Source organism: Crocodylus porosus, unplaced genomic scaffold (assembly GCF_001723895.1).
Source record: "Crocodylus porosus isolate Cpor-Errol unplaced genomic scaffold, CroPor_comp1, whole genome shotgun sequence".
In the NCBI taxonomy this organism is placed as follows: Eukaryota; Metazoa; Chordata; order Crocodylia; family Crocodylidae; genus Crocodylus; species Crocodylus porosus.
Genome location: NW_017728948.1, coordinates 10,263,859 through 10,288,161, shown reverse-complemented (window position 1 = coordinate 10,288,161; position 24,303 = coordinate 10,263,859). Strand labels below are relative to the sequence as shown.

Genomic DNA, 24,303 nt, shown 5'->3' with positions numbered 1-24,303 from the left:
CTAGCCAGTGGGATTCGCCACACATGCTGCAGTTGTCAATTCTTGGGTGCAGAGGAGAAAGGAACAGCAGTTACGCTATAAGCCGTGAGATGTGACAGCCACATTAGTGTGTGATCTAGGTGTCTGGACTCTGTTGTCCTGCACTGTTGTCTTTTGCAGTGAGCCCACTCTCTTACCAGCTTGTTTGCTTGGTCTTAGAGTAGGAATCTCAAAACGTCTTGCAGACCCTGAAGATCTTCTATCCCATTGTACTGCATAAATCCAGTGCAAGATGGGCAGCTTTTAACATAAGCAAAACTATAGCTGATTTGGAGTGGCAAAACAATGGTGGGAAGGAGAAATGGGAACAATGTTGCTTGAGCTGTCTCTGGGATCTCTGGCTGCCTGCTGCACCTCCTATAAACCCATGCAGTAGGGCTAATTTCTAACATATGTTGTTTGTCCCGCAGCTGCATTTCCACGAGGCGTAGGAAAAGTCATAGATGTGCTGAATGAAGTTGAAAAGAAGAGTTTTGTTCTTCAGGACCCAGATGATCGTATGTACTTCAGCATATCTAACAAACTGGCATGAAATACGTGAGCACATTGCCCAGCAGGAAGAAGCTGAGCTGCCAGCTTGCTGTTTTTGCCATCCCTGCCCAAACAGTCCTGATTTCTGAAAAAGACCATAAAACCCAGTGTAACATGAGGGGCTTCGCATTATTGACAGAACAGTCCCTTCTATGGAGGACACTGCCTATCGGAGCACAAGGTTGAGGCAGCGTCACAAACATCATCAACATGTTGGGATTTGCTGATGAACATCTGCCAGCATCTCCAGAAAGCCCCTGGAGATAGGTTTAGACTGCAGTGTTGAATGTCTGGTTGTTCTGAACTCTTCCTAGTCCTGTCCTGGTAATGATATGAAACTTTGTGTTGGAAAAAGTATACATCAGAAAACTAATCTCATCTAGGTGGAGAAGGAAGGTTCAGAATGTCTGGCATGATTTTATCATTATTCCCTGACCAAATGTGATCAGTGTTGTCCAGCATAGTGCATGTACTTCAGATGAACAAACTCCTACACTGTGCTCCTCAGTCTGATTTTGGAAGTAAAGAAACTCATACTTTCCCTGAGCATGGCTGTTTTTGACCTCAGATTATCGGGTGTTAAATTTCCATAGTCTTCCAGATCTACTCTGCTACAAACTTCCTTCACCCTTAAAAACTAATATTTAAAGGGCTTGTCTGCTGCACTGCCTCATCTTAGTCCATATGACTATTTTACATTAAAGTTTTTATCCTGCTTATTCCTTCACATACTTTGGCCACAGGGGTCTCTTCCAGCTGAGCTTTGTACCCCTTCATTCATGCTGTCCCAGGAATTAAGGGCCTCAGTCTCATTCACAACTGTGGCATCTTGGTGCATTCTGAGTTGGCAGTCAGGACACATTGTTGATTCTTTCTTGCTTTTGGCACTAGTCTGATGTGAGTGCAAGGCATCAGACACCACATGAGACAGACTGGATGAAGTGCTGGTAACAAGCAAGCACTCCCTGGCAGAACAGAAGCTTTCACTTTGCAGACTCTTATGTGCTGTGCACAGGCTCCTTTAGACTTTCAGTAAAGGGGTCGCTTTTGAATGCATTAATGATGGTTGATGCAGGGTTACAGACCTCAGCTGATCATGAGAGCTGGGTGTAAATGTTTCTCTCCTACACATGGTAGAAAATGGAGAATGTTTACGTGAGACTTGTGCCTAAGTCTGAGCTGCGTTAATCTAAAACAAATACATGCAGGTAGGATTTCTGTTAGTCTTTGGAGACTTCCAGTCACTCATCTGGCTTTAGCACTTTAAATAAAATTGAACCTTGTTCCTTTTCCTTCATTGCAGGCTAAAACCCAGGCCAGTCAGTGTCAGGTGTTCACCACAAATTCTTGATTTGTCCTAAAAGGTCTTGTGGGCTTTGCAGAGATACGTTTGTTCTAACCATTTAAAGAGCAAAATAGTGTCCGTCTGGCTTAAAGACCTTTCAAGTGCCTGGAAAATGGTGTTTTCCCAGCGTGGTCTTCGTTGAATTGCATTTAAGTTCTTAGATTATTTATATTGCCTGTAGGTAAACATTATTCCAGCCTCTATTGTAACAGCATCTCCTACTCTAAACCTGCTTTCAGAAACTTCTAGGCAGACTTCTGCAGCCCAAGCTGCAGTTAAGTTACCTTCCCTGACCGGTTGCTTTTCACCGTGGTCCTGCCTGTTGTGGCTTCTTTGTCTGTTGGGGTGGAAGGAAGTAGGTTTCCTTGGTATTTTAGGAGTCTTACTGATGTGCTAGGTACACTTTTCTACAGTTCATGTAGCACAGGGAAGAGCTTCTCCTTATGCAGGTGCATATTCATTAAGGGGCATGAGATGGGAAATAAGTAGTTCTGAGTGATAAACTACTGTTTTGAAGAAAACAGCTTTCATAAAGCTTTCCTGATCTTGAATCTGCGGTTCTCTGCATAGTTCTGTCCCTAAAAACTGTGGTCATACAGGTGGTCTCTAGGGTGCTGGCTACTATCGGAGGTCCTTGCAGTTAAGCCTTCATCTTCTGTGAAGTTAGTGAACTAGTAAATATCTCTCCAAAATTAAACATTTACAGATAACTTTTCTGTTTTACAGCCAATTTCTTTACCTCGGCTATGAAAGTGGTAAGTAGCCACTGCCTGCTTTTAACATGTTTTGTAAAGACATTTAGGTACACTTTTCTATCTGCCCCCTGAATCTAGGTTGCTGTTGCCTGTGGGTATTCCAGACCTGTTCCCCAGAGCACTTCCACACTATATCCATTTTCCTTGCTTGTCTATTCTTCTCCACCAACCTCATTTACCTTCTGTAACCTTTTATCTCCTATTTCATTTATATTTCCCAATCTGAAATTCTCCATGTTAGCCAGTGAACTGGGGACACATGAACCCTATGGGCTGTGATTTTGGGACAAGTCCAGCATGAGAAACTGATTTAAGAGATTTTTTTTTTTTTCTGGCTTGGATCTTTAGGCTTCCTCATGTTCTTTCTACTCAGTTAACACTCTTCATACCTGCTTTTGTGGTCATGTATCACCAGAAACCTAGGCAGCAGTTTGGGTGGGGAGGGATTGCCATTAAATGAAGGCAATGAGGGGTATGCATTCATGTTTTGGCTCCAGAAAAACAATTAACCCATTGCTGTGCTAAATTACACCTTGCCTTTAAACCATCCTCTGAATATTGGCTGTCACTTTTTGGGCTGCTGTTCAGAGAAAGATGTGATAGCAGTGTTGTTTCAAGGTTGTTTTTCTCCCCCCACCCTGCAGTGTGTGAATCTCAAGGATTTGAAGCTTGCATATAGAGTGCATAGGGTTTTGGAGATGGGAGGCAGCTGGAAATTTTTGCCTGTGGATCAGCAATATGTATATTGGTGAGTGCCTTTAATATATTCAAAAGTGTTGTATATTACGAGTATTGTGGTTGCTGTTGTCCTCTTTGGGTGTTACTGATATGCTGTCAGTGTTGAAGTCTCAGGAGCTGCAGTGTCTCCAGCGTGAATCTTGTCCTAAAGAACAAACACAGACTTGGATCAGTGGCAAAGATTCAGCCAGGCTGATTGTCTACAAGCACAGCCCTAACATGTTTTGACTTAACAAATACATCAGACTAGGAGTTAAGGCATTTATATCTGTGACAGGGTAATTGGACAGGCTCCCCTAGGCCACTACAAAGTTTCCCATACTTTCCAGCCTTCCTTTTATATAGTGATCAAAACAAATTATATTACATTCCATCTTAAACTGTCCTGTTCCATGGGGTTGTTTCACATCCTGACCTGGGTGTTCCCTGGTTACCTAGGTATCATCCTGGTACTGAACTGTCTTACATCTTATACAGCCATCTCCCGTCATCTTCTGGCAGGAGTGCCCATCTGGGCCATGTGCCAGGTTTTACTTGCATAAAGAGTTCATGCATCAGTCGGGTATGCTGGTCAGGCCAAATCTGACTAATGCTTTAGCAAAGTATTCGTGAGAGCAGTATATATTGATGGTCAGCATTCCAGTGAGGCCTATCAAAACCGGCCCTCGTTTGTTTGTTTGTTTGTTTGTTTTTAAAGAATTGCCTTACTATATTTAAGTTATTGAGCGCTCAGAATCGGAGCTATATACGCAGAGGAAGTCTTTCTTAAACATCAGCTAGATTGTAGCGTGTGCGAACAAGGAAATTCTTTGGCTTGTTCCCCTTTTCCTATTCTTGACTTGAGGATGCCAAGAATGTTACGTTTTTAATTTGTTTGGCTTCCTCCTCGAGTCATTTGCTCTTGTCATTGTTCCCTCTGATATTTTTAATGCACTGTGGTTTTCAGCATCCACTGTCTTCTCCTGACAGCAATCCTAATACTTAACGCCAATCATATCTGCTGTCAGTGGTCTTTTAGATAAAGAGAAGTGGCTGGAGGTCTTTGAATTTCACTGTATGGTGTTTTCTCTGGCTCTTCCATTGTTCTCCTGTATCTCCGCCACTCTCTTCCAGCTACAATGTGTCAAATTGGAGGACTGCATGTAGTTTTCTGGTATGAACTTCAAGAAATGCTACACACTGAGATGAGATTGGTCTTATTCCTACTCTTAACTCTGTCACTTTTATACATTCAAAGATCATATTACTTTTTTGCAGCACAACTGCAAATTTGTGTTCAGTTGTCTGCCACCATGAACCTTGTATCTCTCTTTCGGGACTAGCATTTCCTCCTATAGGGATGGCCTGTGTTCACATTCATTGATCATTCTGCCAAATCTTTTTCACACGCTTTAGCAGGAGCATTCTCACGTTTGCTTCCAGATAACCAATGAAAATGTTGAATGACATCAGACTTAATACTGATCCCCGAGCGATCGAAAGACCCAGTTTCATCTGTTTCTCTTATACCCAACCAGCTTCTCGTTGTCCCCAGCTTGCCAGACAGGGATTATTTTTCCCTGCTTGTCTGTAGCTTCTTACTTCAGTAGCTTATCACATGATATCAACCAGAAGTTCTCATTCTTTTTGAGCCCATGTTTTTTTCTCCTGCCCTGGCAGGGGGTTGGACTTGAAGATCTATAAGGTCCCTGCCGACCCTACTTTGATGATTCTATGATTCTTTTCTGATTTTATTTTTTATTTCTAAGTATTCCCTTTTCTTTACCACTGAACTAGGATGGGCTTCTAGCCTAGGCTTTCCCCTTCTTGTTGTGAAATGGTGTCATTTTGGCATGACTGGCCTCAGGTCATCCTTTGTTGGTTTATAACGAACTCTAGCATCCATGGAGTCTTCCCTCTTTATTCAGAAATTTTAATCTGCCCTTCCTCTCAGGGATTGGTTGCTGCTCCTTATAGGCTGGTAATCCCCAGAGTGTCTACTCTTCCTCTGCAGAGGTACTGCCAACTTTCATGTTACGACCTGGCATAAGACATGCTACCTGACATGCCCTCTGCCCTGATGCAGCTTAACTAATTCTCCATCCTTTTAGAGCTATCTCACAGTAGGCTCTTTGTTGGAGGAGCTGGGCCTTGGAATTAAGTTGGCCAGATCTCTATTCTTCCTCACCATTCCTACTTTAGCGATTAGCAATTCTAGCTGTAGCAGCTAAGAAATGTCTGCCAGTGTGGTTCTTGGTCAGTGAATATTGACCATAGTAGAAATAGCTGGAGAAATGTATGAGTGACTGGAAGGAAAACCTACTACTATAAGTTGGTTAAAGACCTCCCTGGAAATTTTATAGAATAGAATCCAGTAACAACAAAATACTCGTCCATAGTATGATTGGCTTGAGTCTGATTAGTCCCTGGTTTTAAGCAAACCCAGAGATATAAATTGCCGGATTTAAACATTGAGCACTTGTTGTATCAGGCTGAATTTGTTTCAGTTGCTAAACTTTGGCTTGGTCATATTCCATCCATTTATGAAAGTTTCTTCTGCAAGTGCAAGGTTTCTAAATTTGAAATATTTAAACCAGTGTTAAAGTGTGCTACAAGGCAAAATAGATAACATTCACTGAGTCATGTGGGTCTTAAGACTTTGCACTCCATTTCTCACCAGTCCAACCATACCTTGAATATCAGCCCTGAACCCCCTCACATCAAAAGTATTCATTTTGTGTGGCTTAATGTCTGACGTATTACGAGTTGTGGAAATCACTCGCTTGCTCTAAGGAACATTGCTCTGTACAGTTAGTTCTGCACTCTCTAGTAAATCTAATTACTGAGTCATGATAATTATTGCTTTTTTCTCCCCCATTATGTACAATATAGTGCACAATTCTTAAATTTGCTGTGCATGATGGAACAATTTGATGTCATCATGAAGTGGTATAAAGAAGTGGTCCCTTCGGTAAGTTATCTTAGTGGATCTGGACAGCACTGGCATGAAATGTACTAGCCAATTGCCCATCAAGAATGACCGGGGGAGGGGAGTGGGCAGGGACGGAGCCCCCCCACCCCATCTGGGCCTGCTACCCCTTCCCCTCCCACTGCCTGGGGTCTGGGCCTCCTCCCCCAGCCACTGCTGTGGCTGCATTGGGCCTGGGCCTGGGCCCGCTCACCCTCTCCTACCCCCATGTTACCTGCAGGGTGGAGGGTGCCCCCCCAATTCCATTTGCTCTGTTGCTGCCTCCAGGAAGCAGGGGAGGGGGCCAAGGCAGCTGCATTGGCCTCACTACCCCCCACTCCCAGCTCCGTCCCCTGTGTCCCCACCATCATGGCGGCAGGCCGCCTTCTGTCAGTGCGAATAAAGTGTTACGGACAGACTTAGGCTTTTATAATATTAGAATTTGTGGAAGAGAATGGCAATCACGCTGGATTAAATTACTGTCTCTCTTCATCAGCTGATATACCCAAATGTGAAAATAATGCATAGTATACTTCAAGCTTTGGAGGCGGCCAACCGCATGGAAATGTTCCCGCAGATCTGGGAAGGTTAGTAGGGTGGTTTTGTCTTTGTTCTGTGGTTCTTTCGTTTTCTGTGGGAAAGAGTCATCTCCTTGTGTTGGGGGTGGGGGTATAGTAACACTGTTTGCCTTTGGAGAGAACCCAAGAGTTGTGCAGTCGTGGCACCATCATGACATTATCATGACACTGGTAATGTCATGCCTCGTTAGTACCCACATCGTCCAAATGCAGGCTTATCACTGTTTTAAAAAAAAAAAAAAAAAGCCTCACAATACAATGGCCAGCACTGCATCGTGGTGGGTATGGGAACAGTGAGCAACAGGGATGGTAGGTGTTGACCTACAAAACTAGAGGGAAAACATGAATGTCCTTTGAAATTTTGACAGTGGTTGGTACAGGGACATAAAACCCAGCTGCTGGGGGGAAAAAATTGTAACCTATATGGGCTGGGACAAGTCAGACAGTTAAGAGGAGAGCAGGATCTCAAATCTGAGCTGCTGATTAAATATTTAAACCATTTTCCGCTCTCACCCCTCAAAAGGGAAACTTGAGGAACACAGGAACTGGCTTTAACTGCAGTAAATTCCCTGAGAGGGTTTAGTGGCTAACCACTCCTTCCTTTTGTTCAGATCTCAAGCAGTTTAATTACATCCTCAGACCTGAGCTACTGAAGCAAGTTTTGGCTATGATGACCAGGGAGCTGTACCCACAGGAGGTAAGGGCGAGCGAAGAGATGAGTGGCAAACTCCACCCTGACTTGGTAGCCAGTTGGGGTGTGAAGAATCTAACCCTGGTTGTATAGTAGTAGACCGTGATGTGGGATCAAACTGCATCTTGACTGGTGCTAATAGACCAACAGCAAATGCTCAGTTGTTACATATGTCAGTTTTTGCAGGAGGTGGGCTTTAGTGTGAGCTGCACCAGTCTTGTGCAGGGGCATACCCTGTAGCCAGGACCCCCAGCCTGGCTACATATTCAGTTAATGGCATGATAGGAACCAGCCACAAAGTTATTGCACAAAAAATGTGTTAAAATTATGAGGCTTATTTCTCGTTTTATTACACCGTTAATTGCATGAATGTGTGGCCAGATAACAAGACCTAATTAATGAGTTGAAGTGTAACTCATGCCAGGGGCTTGAGTGAAGTTTAGGGGCTTATCTGCAGTGAAGAACTAGTACCACTACAGCTATACTGGCAGAGCCCTCGAGTGGAAACTGGTGCGTGCTGACAGGGTGGCTTTCCTGTCAGTGAACTGTACACAACCTCCTGAATATCTGTGAAGTTGATAAAACCCCAATTCTGATGGCAGACCTAGGGGTACTGCCTGCGTGGGGGGATTTTTGTCAACAGAGCTGTCAGCAAGAGGATTAAGTAAGTTCTGATCAATACAATAGACACAGGGACTTCCTAGGTTATAAGCATCATCTGCTGCTTTTTCCTTTCATCGGATGAGAAAGAAGCATGACCTGTGGGTGGGTGGGGTTTCTTTGTTGTGGTTTTTTTTTTTTTCATTTGGTGAGTTTTCTTGCTGAGGCAAGTGGTGCTTAGGTCCTTAACTCTTACTAACTTCCAAGGGGAAGTAGCCATCTAACTGCTATTTGAGACTTGAAGTTCTCCACTGTGAATGCTTATGACACATTTAATTGGAAGTTGTTCTCTGTGATCTCACGTGGCACCATCCTTCCTTCTTGGTTTGACTTGCAGCAATTTGCAGCTACAGTAGTATGTTAAATTGATAGCCCTCTCCTCATACATAAGAAACCATCTCATCAGCCCTAGAAAACTTTGTTTGTGATTAACTAATTGAGGCATTTTTATCTTGGTGCTAATAGAACAATCTTTTCACAGATTCAAATGATGTTTGCTAACTGTGCTGCAGAAATCAAATCTACCTTTGAAGCTTCAGGAACATGGACAACCAGCATTCTGGGTGACATGGCCATAGTATTCTCCAGGGCTGGAAGAACCCAAGATGCCTGGTAGGTGCAGTTGTTAAAGTCTTGTTCTACTTTCATCCTCAACTTTTTCAATTCCGGGTTTGAATCCTCAAACTTGAAATAGTACCATTGCCTTTAAACTATTATAGGTGACGTGCAGGAGGTTGAGATTTGTGCTGTATTTTTACTTAATGCTTGTATTCCTTTTCGGCACAAAGTTTACAGCCTTTTACTGGATACAGTGATATGCAAGTAAATAACAGCTAGTGCAGTGTTTCCCAACTAGTGTGCCACAGCACAAAAGTGTACTGTCAGAAATGAACAGTGTGCTGCAGAATTTTGCCATGGCAATGACCTACAATAGGTATGCGGTTGGGAAGTGCCTCGGCAGGTGTGCCACAGACATTTTTTATTAATCTAAGTGTGCATTGGGATGGAAAAGGTTGGGAAACACTGAGCTAGTGTACAAAATGTCTTGCGTGCTTGTATGTCCATGTACCTTAATGCCAGATGTGCTCAGTGCATTTGCAAGGCTAGCGTCTGTTGACATTTTATGCTTAAAAGGTTTTTCTTTCAGGACTCCTGGCATAATACATAATTTCAAGACTTCAAATGCCCAGTCCCCATATTGGGATGTAGTCCATATGCCATTGCAGCAGTGTCAAATCTCCCATTAATTCACTTGGATCAGTAGCTTCTGGGAACAGGCAGAGAAATACTGGGTACTTTTATATAATAGCTAAACTTCAGTAGCATCTTATGAAGTAGGAAGTTATCTACAGGTTCATGCCTCTGAACCAGTTACTCCAAGCTAGTAACATTTGTATATGTATTTAGCTTTGTAAGCACCCACTTGGTGCACATGCCTGCAGCTATATTTTTTTCAATATGTGAACAACCAAAAAGAAGCCTGACTAATAGGGCAGTTGTAATCTGCAGATGACAGTGATTGAATACTTAAAATATCTGCCTTTCAAGCAGAGTTTTTTCTCCAGATCACAGACCATACAGAAATCTGTGCTGAGGGGCCTGTTACAATTATTCCCAGCCTGTGTTCACCTTATGAGTCTGATCTCATTTTGTGTTTTCTCTCCTTGGCCAGGAACATGCTGGAACTGTTAGCAAAACAGAATTGCATCCCTAGGTGAGTTCATTCAATATTTGCATTTCAGTTGGTAATTTCACTTCACATGGCAGGTGGGTGGTGTTGCATTATGCCCCTGGAAGTAGTGACAGTCCATAGCTTGACTCTGAAGAAGCAGAGGGGTAAATGTGAAAGCATTTGTGTAATGTCTGCATTCCTTCCAGATCGGCAGCCTTCCAGTTTTGCCTCAGTGAAAACAGGTTCTCTTTCTGCCATGCCAGCCTGCAAAGATTGGTTTGAGAGCAGGGCTTGAAATTTCATCTCGTGGGCTCTTTAACATGGAGGTAGTTGGGGTTCTTTCCTCCCCACTCTTGCACCAGCCTCTGAGATGTGGAGTAACAAACTGACTAGGCTTAATAATTCAGTGTGGTGCTGGAGCCATTCTTCACTGGTGATCTGGAGTGTTGCGTCAGAGTCTTTTGAGAAACTCTAGAAAGAAACATCATTGAAATGTGGGATATTTTAATTCTTAAGCAAGACTAATGTGTTTCCCACCTTGGAAATTCCTTTTTGGTTCTCAAAGTATGTGTGCTGGCAGTTGATGTAAGAGTGCATTGATCAGGACAGTGTGGACCTCAGTTCTGGCAAGTGCATCCAGCCTGCCTTCCCGCCCTTGCAGTGGAAGGTGGCTGTAGTTCTAGCAGCAGCTGTTCTGCATTTTTCCAGGCTATGGCCCTGTATAATCTTCCACAAAATCCCAATGCCTGCAGCTCCAACAGAAGCTTCAAGGCTGCCATGCTGTTAGAGCCCTTGTAGGGGTCTCTGGACTGGGAAGAAGGAAGGGAAGTTCCCTTCCTACACTTCTAACATGGCTGCTAGTCCTTGGAGGCCACCAGCTGTGAGCATGAATGGAAGGAGGGAGGCTGTTCTAGGAGTAGGCATTGCCTTCTCTTCAGGTGACCCATATCCAGCTCCTGTTGTCTTCACTATAGCTTCTGCTGCAGACACTCCTCTTGCCTCTCAGGAAAGCGGAGAGCCCAACTGAGCTCTTGACTGGCATGCCCAGTAAAGAGCTTTTACACAATCAAATCTTCCCCTTCCTGTTCTCAAGGATGCATAGCCTTGTCCGAGGCTAGGACCTGGCCTGTAGTAGGACACTGGAGCAGACAGGGCCCAGTTCTTGGCAGTGCAGTAAATGAGGGTAGCAGCTGGATGTGTTTATAGAGGGCTTAAAGATGACCCTCTAAGCTGCCCAGGAGCCAGCTTAGGTTCCTGGCTCTCTCTGCGTTGTGGTGAGGTGCGTCACCAACACGTTGGTGGAAACTGATGTCATCTGATGTGTCATGTGTGCCACTAACATTTTTGTGGCAGCCCAAATGCTGAGCAAGTAGTCATCGATACCCATTGTTGCGCAACGTGAAAGGAAAATCAGTGGTGCAACATAGGGCGGGAATAGACTCCACCACTTTATTGCAGTGGATGTCTTGCCTGTGTTTTCCTTGCTTGGCCAGACCTATGCCCTGGGTCTAGCTGTGCAAGGAAAGCAGGAAGATCACATCACCCCTTCTGCATCGTCAAAGGTGAGACAAGGGGTGATGTGTTTGTTTCGCCTAGTGAAGAAGATCAGCTGTGATTGGCAACATCTGTTGCTAGCTGTAGAACATAGCAACTTCTTTATGGAGGAAGGGATTTTAAAGGTACCCAGGCCTACCTGCTTCAGAGGCAAAGGTTAAAACTCCCACTGACTACTAGGGGCAAGGTTACACCCAGGCTGAGTGTCTGTGGAAATCTCATCCCGGAACTGCCAAGTGTCTTTCTGTGAGCCAGCGGCTCAGCATTCATCTTGTCCTTTCCTTTGCAGTGTCCTGGTGCTGGATGAGGTCTTGAACTGCATCATACACAGCAACCTCCCTGACCAGGCCCTCCAGCTTGTAAAGATGGCTGCTGACTTTAGTTTGCCATCCACCCCAAAGCTCGCGAGCAGGGTGCTGGAGGAGTTTGAACTCTCTGAAGAAGAGAAGTAAGCTGAGCTGTTTTGTTGTAATGAATGATAATACATGCGTCACCTTGGGAAGCCTTTGCCCCTTAGGCTTTCTGGAGCTGAAAAGAGAGTTGGTTGTGAACACATGCCTTCGTCTTTCCTTCAGTTCTCTCATTGGAGGAAACCCCACACTTCACTCTTCTCTCCTCCCACCCCACCCCCTGTGAAGCGGGCTGCTCAAGTCTTAGCAAGTCACGTGAGCTCAGCAGTATCCATTGCCCCTTCCCTCAGCCTGCTTGCCAGTGGGGCTTGGCTCACTCTAAGTATTTCCCAGTTGGTGAGATGAGCAGTTCACTGTAGGCAGGGAGAAACCGTGAACTTGCCAGGGACAGCACTGGGCCTCCTCTGGGTAAGCTGAAATAAATCCCAGTGACTTTTTTTGAGGGGGGGAAACAGGAGGGGTGGAAATGCCTGGCTTCTGTCACATTAGGGTAACAGACTTTCCGCTGTAAAACTGATAAAGGGTGGTGGTGTGCTCAGGCATCCCAGGAACTTCTCAGGTGCTGCCAGCAGCAGGTGCTTCTGGTTTTTAAGAGAAACTTCTCTCAAATTATGATGCTATCTGCAAGCTCAAGTCAAGGCTGCTTAAGTGAAGCAATTCTTCTCAACAACTTTCTGGGACCTGGAAGGAAAGAAAACCCCTTGAATCCCAGCCCATGGTCTGGCTTCTGTTCCAGTCCACTTCCTTCTCTCTCCCAACAGAAGTCACCAATTGGGAGACTACTACTGGCCCCTGGCAGAAGCACAGACAGCTGCAGAGTAAGCTTGGTTTAGCTCACTGTGCATTGGTCTCCACTGGCACAGATGTGTTGTAACCCTCTTTAATTTCCTTCTTTGTTCTCCAGGAAGTTTTTGAAGAACATTAGCGGTGATAGTGATAGCGACAGCGACAGCGACTAATGATTATCTGCCTTGCGAACAAAGAATGAGACATTTCACTGCTTCGTTCCAGAGCCCAGTGAAAGGAAGCAAGAGAACTGCGTGGGCTGTGGCAATAACTGTTTTGCATTGTGGGACAAAGGATTTGATGGACCAGTGAGACATAAAACATAGTAGAAGCTTGTGCTGTTCTATATGAGGATTGAACAAGCTCTCCTAGCACTTCTCTTCTGGGAACCAGCAGAGAAGTTTCAACCCTCCTACTCCAACTTTGTCCAGTGTATGGTGGGACATACTTCAATGAAGGAATGCACCACTTGTACAAACCCTACTGCTATGATTAACTTACAGACCTGCTGAATGCAGCCTCTGCTCTTGCATCCATTCCTACCACTCTGTACAAAATAATGCCAGTTTGTACCGGGTGACTCTCTCACCCTTCCCCAGCTGCTGTTCTGGAACAGTGGGTTACAGATGTAGAGCTGTGATAGCTGCCATGTACGATGATGGTCTGTACAGTTTGGGACTTCCTAATGAGTAAAAATGGCTGCTCCTAATTCAACTCTAGTCAATGCTCTGCTCTTTGCATCCTGGAAATATACACTCAGAACTTAACTTGAGTATGTCTTCCAAGGGACTTAAACCAACATCTGAATTCTAGGAGGGAAAAATGAGATGGGGTCTGGAGCTGGACAGACAGAGCAGCAACCTTTGAGGCTGCAGTTCTGTCTTCCTCTGCTGTGACCTTGACTCTGGCCTCTCCTGCAAGGCAGAGGTAGGAGTGACCCTGCTTCTCAGCAGGCATACCCAGCTGTTTGAGGCAGCTGTCCACGTTCACCTGGTGTGACAATTAAGCTGCTGCCTCAAGGTCAGCATTTGGCCATTCAGGCTGGGGTGGAGGAGGTTCTTGATCCTTCTCATCTGGTTTTGTAGAGGATAGTTGTGAAGTGTTGCAGAGGCTCAGTCATTTCTTCCCTTCCCTAGCTACCACTGTCAGGAAAGATGGATCTCTGTTAGGCTAGAACAGTTTTTGCAGCAAACTCTCTATTATTAGAGGTGGCTACTCTGCCACATACTGCACAGGAAACATGTGCGGCTAGAGTCTTGACTTGTCACAAACTTGAACACTGCAGCATCTGAAGAAACATTGGTTTTGCCAGTTCTGCTGTTGATAATGAACACAGGGAAGTTTTTGTTGAATATGATGGTGGTTTTAGCAAGTTTTACATGCAATGGCTCACTTTAAGCAAGAGGAAGAGTCAAAAGAAATTGATATCAAACACTTGATGCTTTCCTGGCTGCAAGGTGATCTAAATACAAAACAAGCAGGCTTGCATTTAAGTAACACCAAAATACTTTACACTAGGAACACTCAGCCCCCAGCCTGCAGCATCCCAGCATCAGTTCTGCCAAGCTGGCTATAGATTTGGAAAATTGGTACTGGGGAGCAGTGGCAGTTAACATGACTGCTGCTTAATTCCCAAGCCAGATGTAGCTGGATCAGCCCTGTGGAAGTGTGTGTGCTGGAATTGAGCCCACATACTGACCTGGCACTGCTCATCCAGCCCACAGGGCAAGTGTAGGGCTCTGTGAAATGTCAATGAGCGTTTCATTTCTAAGCTGTTTCAACATGTTCCAAGCTCAAAACAGCAAAATCGAAACCATACAAAAAGCTTTGAAACAAAGTGAGGGCACTTGAGACATTTCAGAAGTTTTGAAACATTAAGTTTCAAAGCAGCCCAGGGGCAGAAGGCAGGGGAGAGCCAGGGTTGCACTCCAAGTGGCTCTGCTAGCCCCACAGAGCTCAGCTCGGCAGTGGGAGAGCTGCTCTGAGCACAGCCCTGGCCAGTGGCGCTCTCCTGCTTCCTGCTGCCAGGCTCAGCTCTGGGGCTGCGGAGCATCCTGCTGCCAGGCTGTGCTTGCCAGGGCTCCACCACTGCTCTCTGCAACCTCCTCCTGCCAGGCTCAGCTCTGTACGGCTGCAGAGCCTTCATCTGCTGAGCTGTGGTTGGCAGGGCTGCACTCTGAGCGACTCTGCCAGCCCCAGGAAGCTCAGCCCAGCAGTGGGAGAGCCAATGGCTCTCCCCTGCCTCCTACCACCAGGCTCAGCTCCATGGGGCTGGTGGAGTACAGCCAGCTGGGAATGCAGCCTGGTGGTGGAAGGTGGGATCTAAGCAGTCCTGCCAGCCCCAGAGCTCAACCTGCCCTCCAAGCACTGCAGGTCCCCAGACCTGTGCGTGGGATGACAGGAGGCTGCTGCTGCTGGCAAGTGCACAAGTTTTGCTTTTAGCAGTTTGAGGTGGTTTCCCAGAAACCCCTGCACTTCTTGAAACTTGGCAGGTTTCATGCCCTAAGAAGGGGCTACCATCCCTGCAATTTTCATCTGAAATCAGGCAAGAAGCGACAGTTATAAGCACTTTCATGATTCCCCATTATAGCCTACAGGTGAAACGTCAAAACAGCGAAACAGCTTTGATGAAACAAAACGAAACACTGGCTCTTTGAAACAGCAAAACAGAAGTCAAAATGAAATGGTGCTGTTTCACACAGCCCTACCAAGTTGGGCACCACTGCCTTAGACTATAACCTGCTATCATTATTAAGACCTTGAATTAATAGGAGTAAAATACTGCAGTCAGCCTCTTACTACACCTGGCTTTGGAAGGATTGGTACCGGCTAACGTTACACTCCAAAATAAAGTACCCAGGCTATCCAAATTCCATACACATAGCTAACTCTATTATGAGGGGACAGATATGTCTATGGCTTTCCAGTTATTATCTAATTAAACCAGATAGATGATGGTCAAGGATAATCCTTTCTATGCAGCTGAAACTGTCCTGTCCAAGCCTGGGTTATTTCAGACTCATTACAAAGTCTTTTCCTTCAGCCGTGTGTTGAGGGGAACCATTTTTTTTTTTTTTTTTGGAACCTAAACTGCACAACACAAGTAGACATCCCTGCTCACAGCCCATTCATGTGTGGTATATATTCAAAAAGCAGAACTGAACAGCAGGAGTCACAGGTTGGTTTTTTTACATCTCATTTTTATTTAAATGCACCAAGTGGCAAATCAGTAATGGTGGGTTACAAACATTATTTTGGTTGGATCACAAACCCGATGGTTAAGACCTGGAAACAACGTTGTTATGCATATGGCAGAGAAAGCTTTCCTGAAGTTTGCTGTCATGATGATGACAAACAACAAAACACAATAGGTGGTTCAGTATACAGTGCAAGGAGACAGGACGGTACTCGTGGCTGACAAACATTGCTAGCCCGTGCCAATGACCTAGAGTGCAAACTTCCTTAAACTCTTCATTTCTTCTCAGCAATTCTGTATCCAACTGCTTCCAAAAACAGACTCTTGACTCACTGCACTTGGGTTGTTCCCAAGCCCATGGCACTGGCATAGGCAGTCAGGATTTCCACAATCTGTTTTGTTTCCAGGGTCCTTCGCGCTTCAGTCAGCCAGTCCTGCGCCACTCGCCTAGACTCACCCTTTAACTGGTTGACAAATTTAGCCGCCAGCTCCAGGTCTCCATGCTCAATACAATAGGAGGCATAGGACAGTAATTTAAATGTGTCCAGGTCATCGGTGCTAAGCTCAGCAGGTGGCTTCAGCTGCTGAGGGTGAAATGTAAGCAGAGCCTGCAGATAGGACAGGAAGTACTGGTACAAGCTGTTCCTGGTCTCATCAATCATGGCCACTCTTTTTGCCAGTTTTTGGACTATGTAGAAGCGTGCCCGGAGGGCCTCTTCACTGTAGACTCCCCGTGTCAGTGATTCTTGAGGGAGAGCTGCTATTAAGGCTTCAGTAAATGTGTTGTCAGAACAGCTGGCTTTGATGGCCTCAACTGCGCTCTCCAGTGGTTCAGTAGGGCTCTCCCCAGAGGCAGTTTTCATGGTGTATTTCAAAGCTTCCACAGATAACCACAATCGATGGGCCTTCCTGGCCTCTTCCTCAGCTACCGCATGACCTGCAACAAACCCAGAAAGAATCAGTTCATCTGGGATCAGGGCACACAGACATAAAGAGCCGCACCGAGGTGGGACATTTGTAAAAGGTCTGCTCCACCCTCAGTCAGTTTAAAGCATGAACAAGTCTCATTCCCTTCCCAGAAATCAGTTGGCCATTTTTGGAAGTGTTAGAACTCGCCTGCCCTCTACTAGATACGTATATGATCTCAACACTGAAGCAAGGTGTGCATCCTGCATATCATTATACTTAAGTCCTACCCAGTGACCAGGGAACCTGCTCCTGAAGTGGAATTCAAAAGGCAGAGAGCACATGCCTCTGCCTGAAGGGCACTGGGTCATGAAGCCTCCTGGCACTTGATGTCATGCCTAATGACATGCTCAGTCACCCAATCTGAGGCCATGAATTCTCAAGTCTTGGCTCTAGTTAGCTCAGGCTCACTCTCGACTGCCTGCTCAATTCCCTTTAGGCGGGCATAGGCTGTGTTTATGTCCAGAGTGAAGTTGTCCAGTTGCTCTTGTGTAAGGCGTCTGAAGTGCATTTCCTGTTCGCTCAGCTTCTCAGACAAGTTCTGCAATGAACAAGTAAAGATCCTTAAGCAATGTAGCAAATCCACACACTGACATGTGAAAAGGCTCGAAGTCATGCAGCACAAACTACCCCAACTTATCCCAGTCCTTCCCAACACATTTGTGTCTCAATGTGCAACACAGCACTGGGGATCAGGCCTTCTAGCTTATTACTATGGTGAAACAGTCCTTGCTATATAGCAGCAAGAAGCCCCCTCTCCTACAGCAAAAGCAATTAAAGGAGTCATTAAATAGTGTCTCTCTCTTAGTTTTCCAGTTCAACAGGACTCATTCCTTGGCTTACTTTAAATACATACTGGAAAAATGCATTAGTAAGGCTGCTGCCCTGGAAGACTCCCACGTTACCCCAAGGAGGGAGGCTACCACCTAACACAGGTTCTTCTCTCACCTGCTCAAACTCCAGCTTGAGCTCCTGTTCTTGAACCTTAAGGACATCTCTCAGGTGATCAGTGTGGGCAGCCGCCTGCCTGCGAAGCTGGGTTCTCATTTCGGTCTCCATTACATCTCGGACTTCTTCAATCTGTATGTGAGAAAGCACAAAGTGTTAAACCTTCACCATGAAATGTTTTGCCAACAACAAGAACAATGTTGAAAAGAACTCAGCGTTAGGTTTCTAGAGAACACATTCCTCAGATCGAGGAGATTTCTAAGACTCCAGATACACTTAACGAAAAGATATAGATGCTTTTAAGGTTCTCTTTAACCATATTTTTTAAAAAAGTCCAAAGTAGGAGCACAGTTTCTAATGGCAGCGAGTATACTCATGGGACAGCTAACAGTTCCCTTTCTGAAGTACAGACACTGGCTTCAACTGAAAGGCAGAAAAGGTATTGCACTGCAGGGTGTGTTATTTTCTGAGCCATACACAGTATAGATGAGGTGGTCTACCGAACACTGGACCCACTCCTGCTTCAGAAGTGGCTACATGCTTTTTAAAAGTCTTTAAAGAAGGTAGAAGACGCCAGCAGAAACTTTAACTATATGCTCAAAAAAAAAAAAAAAAATCTCTGAAGGGAGAGAGCTTTTTAACCATCTGATAAAAGGAGATTTTAGTTGTCTCCCTTCCTTTGCAAAAAACCCAGAACAGACCTGACCTCACAGAGCTCACTTAAAACAGCTGGGGAAGAAGACAGTCATCAAGCCAAGATCACTCAGAACATGGTTTTGGCAATCAGGGCCCAGGGTGAAACCTTTGGTTCTAGTGAAATCAATAGGATTTCTGCAAGTGACTCTGAGCCAGGTTCTTCCCCTCTGGCGTTCAAGAGTGTTCCCAAGCCATTTATATGCTTAATTTGCCCTCTGCACTTTTTTAATCACATGAGATACAGCCTTCCAAAACAATGACTCGGATCTTCTGAAAACGTTACCCTGCTTGTCCAATCTGGAGCTGCACACCAAGGGCTTCAAAGCTGTAACACATTTAAACCACTGTCATGCTATTAATTACCAATGCACTACATGGCAGAAATCCCTGCTAAATAAACTACATGCTGGAAGATGCCAAGACAGACCAGGCTGCTCCTACCTTTCTCTCCTGCTCGATCTGGAGCTCACTTTTATGGTGCTCCAGTGCTTTTGCCACTGCAGTCTCAAGTGCTTTCTTGTTTTCCAGTTTTTGCTTGTCCAGGGCAATCTCGATGTGCTGCTGCTCTCTCACTCTGTGTTCAGCCAGTTCCCTGTTTAACTGGTCAATGCGACGATGAGCGTGGGCAATGAGAGAATTTAAGTCATCTGTTGACAGCTGGCCAGCTAGGAAGGACAGGCAGTGTTAAAAATGTACCTGTAGAAAGGCAGACACCACAGTTCCCACCCAACCCCACGCATGCAAACACATACACACCCCACCCTCTAGCCCATCTAACCCTCACCTTAAGCTCATACTCATCCAAGCTCACTTGCTGGATATCTACAAAGTACATTCTTCTTCTTCCAAAATACAGGGAGAAGCAACTGCAGTGCCACACTTAACCCTTGCTTTCCTAGTCCTATTTTTGCTTATCTACAAGTTTTGCCACACAGCATTAAGTCTATTATTGAAATGTAAGCTCCTCAGGGCACAGACATGCCCTCTCACTGGTTTTTAAAGCATCATGCACTTTTGCTCTGGCAAGCCACACAGTGCTCAACAGCTATCCAGAGCCTGGACATGAGTGGGTACTAGCAAGACGAATGAGCAGTGACCAGAACTACATCCGTCTCTGGTGAGGGGGCTCCTGCCTTTTCCGTATGACATAAATCACAGGTGTCAAACATGAGGCCTGGAAACTAATACAAGTTGGGGGGCATGGCATGCCCCAAAATGTAAAGTCCCTGGGCCCTGCTGGCCCTGACTGTTGACAGCAAGCTAATCCCTAGATGCCCACTGCCATCTCCAGACCCCACCACCACAGTCACTGGCCCCACAGAACTGGCGCAGAAGTGCCATGGTCAGAATCCAGTCCAGGGCCCAGGGTGAGTTTGATACCCCTGATGTAGACCTTGCCACCATGATTCCTGTCTTTAAATGCCTAGAGACTGGAATGCTGCATTTTGTCCTAAGTGAGCCTCGGTCTCAAGCTGATTCCCAAGGAAAAGGTCAGTGCTGAACACAGCAGCTCACTCAGTATCTTACTGTGGGCATATCTTGCCTGTTCTTTTGCCTCCTGACCTCAAAATGTAGATTAAAATATTGATGTTTCATGCAAAGGCCTAGCTAGCCAAGGGTTAAGCAGGAGCACCGAGTGAAAGGCGCAGAATTGCTGGTTTCAGGCAATTCTCCCATAGTTGAAGGGAGGGGCTTGAGCTGAATCCACATCAGTCTGAAATGGATGTGCTTGAAGAACCTTTCTTTCTCCTCCAAAATCTATTCTTATCTCTGCTCCAAAACAGCCTGACAGCCTGACCTCCCTGGCATGATGCTGAGTCAGCACTGGTGTAGGGAGGAGGAAGACACTGATGCTCTACTCGGAGATCTTGTTATAGAGTTTCTAGTCTCCATTAAAGGCAGCTAACACCCCCTACCCCAATGCAGGGCCTGAGACAGGATGGAAGATTAGTCCAGTGACAATTTATTTGTCCCTCCTCATATTGCTGTCAGGGGAATGTGGTGTCACTTTGTCTTTACTTTTTAAAAATTTAAAACATTTTTTATCTCGGGCAAAAACCCTGGAGTGCAGGGAATAAAACCAGCATTTTCAGAGAGTCCACTCATTCTGGAGGCCCTACTTGAGACCAACGGCATGATTTTCAGGAGGTGCCAGGTTCCAATAGCACCAGCAGGACCTGGACACTCAGCCACAAGTTGGGCCTCCAAGGCTGAGGCACCCCAAACAGGAGGCACATGGAAATCTGTGGCATAACCAAAGTCAGAGTCAATGCCAGAGCGAGGATTAGGGCATGGGAAATCCTGCTTCACAGTCCTGAGCACCAACTCTAGTCTCAGAAGAGTTGAAAGGTATTGCGGACAGGCTTATATTAACTAAAAACCTTCTAAGCTCCATAATCTCTTCTTATTTACAGAGGAACAACTAAAGCCAGTCTACCCGAGCAGCAAAGCTACTTGGAGTCTCTGTGATATTAAACACACGAGTGGAGAAATGAAATTAAAAAAAAAAAAAGAGTCCCAGGGCAAGCCTCAGTGCTAGTCCATTTTAAGTATGCAGCACGTTAGCACTTGGGTGATGCTGAGTAAAGCAATGCACAACACCAACGCAGAAAAACAGAAGGAAGACAAGATGCAGGAGAAAAAGTTCTAGTAACTCACCTATATCAGTTATCTCTGTAACAGAAAGAGGAGAGTTTGGAAAAAATTAATGCACATTCACTGCAGCAAATCCATTAGTCACAAAAAGTGCGCAAGAGTGTCAATGGAAACATACCACTTCTGGCTTCAGAATATAAGTCAGTCTATTATGCCGTTTAGCACTTCCTCCTTTCATGTAATACTAAGATGCAGCCCGAAACAAAGTCCATTTAGAAATCCACAAATGTGGATTGTAGAAGTTTAACAGTCACAGCAAAGGAGCAGTGCAGACAAACCTCTGCATTTTAACCAAAGGGGAAAATCTGAATTAGGAAATTCAGCAAGGATATTGTTCTTTGCAGTTACTCCAGCAATTTCAGTTACTCCAAGGGAAACAGCCATGGCAGATACTAACAAACACTTCAAAATGGAACTTGGAACAAAGTTTATTGATATTAATTAATCAAGTTAGCTGCAGTTAAGAACATGCTCTCAGTGTTTGAATAGTTAAAGTAGATGAGTACAGGGAAGATTTATTCCCAAGAACAATGGCAGAGTGAATGTGACCCTTCTTGAACTTGACCCTGACATGGATAGCTTGTGGATGAAACTGAGGACATAGGGAGCCCAACCAGTGTGTAATGTCCACTGCAGGACTGGGATCAAGCGTGAACTCTAGGAGATGATTTTAAGATTCAAACCCAAACAATTTAAGATGAAGCTGCTACAGTTCACAACAGTGGGTTGCAATAGCCTCCTCTGTTTAAACAAAGCCTTTTTACACGTTAAATAGGCTGGTCATGTCTGTCAATATTCATTTAACAAGACCAAATTTTTAGCATTTACCAGAAAGACGAATGCATTTTTTGAGAATTTGGAGAACATTTAGTTTACCATCTACAAAAACCTGTCAAATTATTTTGGTGCCTGAAGTGAATCTTTATGGCTATATTATGCACTTTAGCACAACACTGTCGTCAGAGAAAATGCAACAACCTACTGTGGACTAATTAAGTAACTCTGTTAGGCAAACGATTGGTAATGGGTCTTGCATACAAACATGAAATACTTGTACTGTAAAACCAAAAAGTGCATTTTTATATTGTTGAAAATAAAACCTTAAATTCCACAGTACTACACTACAGCTTAGCAAGTTATAAAACTTATAATTAGGAATAGCAATAGGGTAAATTAAAATTAAATTTCAATTTCAATAAACTTGCAACTCAGATGATTTTTGTACAAATTATTTCTAATCTTTGGCATGTTTCCAAGCTAGAGGGGAAGGGAAACCTGAAGGTATGAAGAGCCCAAGCACCTCACAGATTCCCTTAAACAGTAAGAAATTCAGATTTCACAGACAGACCAAGAAGAGCTGAAATATCAACAATAGACAGTTTTGCACTGGAGCAGCAGATCTGATGAGTAGTAGTCAGCAGGGCACCAAACCATATAAAAACTAGGTTTAGGAAAAAGAACACACACACACCCACATTTTCTCCAATTCCTACCCATCTCTCTAGGTAAATATCTGGAGTAAAAAACTGTTTACACCACAGTTCTTTCATCTCACTGCAAGCAAACATTGCATATTTCTCTGTAGAGGACTCTGGCTTTCTCAGGACACTAGAAAACAAATGGAGTCATCTTGGAATTACGGCAGCATCTCTTACTGCTGTGAAAGCCAACACCATTAAGAAGAATCATACATATGTCTTTGCTATCTGCAAGTTCCATTAAAAATTATATCCTCAGCACAAAAAAACCCGTAAGTAATGGTCGCCACTATGTCCAGGAAGCAAAATATCAGAGTTCTGGACTCACACCATCAGATCAACACCAAACTATTCACCTGGAGCAAGGTCCCAATTTCAAGAGCATTTAAACGTGCGCATTATTCTAGCCCTAGTCAAAGCCAGAACATAAGCCCATACTCAACTGCTAATCTGGGGGGTCCCCAAAGAGAAGGCAAAGCTATATTTACTTAAACCCTACTTCCAAAAAGGAGAAACATCCTAGTGCTCCATTTCTATTGCTGAACAATATTATCACTGATGACCAGTGAAAAAAGAGCAGCTATTCAGTAGTTCGCAAAACCTTCATCCATAAAAATAAATGGAAAGTCTTCATTTCAGTTAGAGTGGACCTAATCTAGCTACTACGCTGCAACTGCACTAACAGTCTCTTAAAACATTCAAGGAAGCCAGTGCAGAGCTCTTTACTGATCTACAGAGAGTCTTTATTTTTCATAACTATTTCACAAATCAAAGTCTTAAATTCAAATTTTAATGAAGCCAGCAAAAAGCCAAGTTCCTCCAACTGCCCCATCTGTAATAGGTGCTTGTTTTTTACTGAAAGGACTCCCACGGTGAAGTGGTCAGAGCATCTCACCTCATGGTATAGTCTGAACTCTGCATCACTCCTCCTAGGACACCTGCACACCTAAGTGACTCCCCTGCAGACAGATAAGTGCCCTAGCCAGTGAAATCTCATTGGTGGTATTTGATTGGGCTTAATAAAGAAACCTTACCCAAAAAAACCATTGTGGCATTGTACACCCATTCAAATAATCTGGAAAAATTCTCCCATGTTTCTTCTAGGGTTGTAGGTTATAGCTGCGTTGGTCTAAGGACACAGGTAGACATGGTTCTTTGGGTAAATCTGATATCTTTCACGGCAGAGCCACAAGTGCAGACATTTGAATGCTGAGCCCCTGAAGAGTAGAGAGCTTGCAGTGCTGACACTTTGGAAGGGGGAGGGGCAGTTTGTGTACATACACAGACATGCTCTCCAGGCTCCCTTAGTCTGCCTGGCAACAGATGACAGTAGTGCATGGGACCACCCTGACTGGCTAACCCAGACAGCCCATGGTCAGCCTGTGTTGTCAGCATGCAACTCTCCTGGACATTAGGGGAGCACCGATTAAGATTTTCTTGGCCAATACTGACAGCCAATTATTAACCAGCCATATCGCCAATACACATCCGATAAATGATATTTACTATATTTAGAAACATTTCTAAGTGTAGGGACACTGATACAGGAGACACAGCAACATTTATTATAGCAGCTCCTGGAGCTGTTCTAATTAAAGGCCCACCTCCCCGAACTCCTGGAGCACGTGTAAAAGTGCCTGTGCCAGTTGCAGTAGGCA

General features: G+C 44.7%; 2 protein-coding genes across 2 annotated transcripts in view; one reads left to right on the top strand and one right to left on the bottom strand.

Moving 5' to 3' along the window:
- The window catches only part of PTCD3 (pentatricopeptide repeat domain 3), a 36,294-nt gene extending 22,869 nt beyond the window's left edge, over positions 1-13,425 (top strand). Inside the window, exons 15-24 of the mRNA XM_019552659.1 lie at positions 450-541; positions 2,647-2,670; positions 3,315-3,418; positions 6,280-6,358; positions 6,852-6,942; positions 7,545-7,630; positions 8,766-8,896; positions 9,957-9,998; positions 11,800-11,958; positions 12,825-13,425. Coding sequence (XP_019408204.1) covers positions 450-541; positions 2,647-2,670; positions 3,315-3,418; positions 6,280-6,358; positions 6,852-6,942; positions 7,545-7,630; positions 8,766-8,896; positions 9,957-9,998; positions 11,800-11,958; positions 12,825-12,879 — 863 coding nt within the window. The 3' untranslated portion in view covers positions 12,880-13,425. The remainder of the gene's footprint in view (positions 1-449; positions 542-2,646; positions 2,671-3,314; positions 3,419-6,279; positions 6,359-6,851; positions 6,943-7,544; positions 7,631-8,765; positions 8,897-9,956; positions 9,999-11,799; positions 11,959-12,824) is intronic.
- Positions 13,426-15,885: 2,460 nt separating this feature from the next.
- The window catches only part of IMMT (inner membrane mitochondrial protein), a 45,412-nt gene continuing 36,994 nt past the window's right edge, over positions 15,886-24,303 (bottom strand). The window contains exons 13-15 of the mRNA XM_019552660.1: positions 17,817-17,948; positions 17,280-17,409; positions 15,886-16,839 (exon numbers count right to left, since the gene is read on the bottom strand). Coding sequence (XP_019408205.1) covers positions 16,232-16,839; positions 17,280-17,409; positions 17,817-17,948 — 870 coding nt within the window. The 3' untranslated portion in view covers positions 15,886-16,231. The remainder of the gene's footprint in view (positions 16,840-17,279; positions 17,410-17,816; positions 17,949-24,303) is intronic.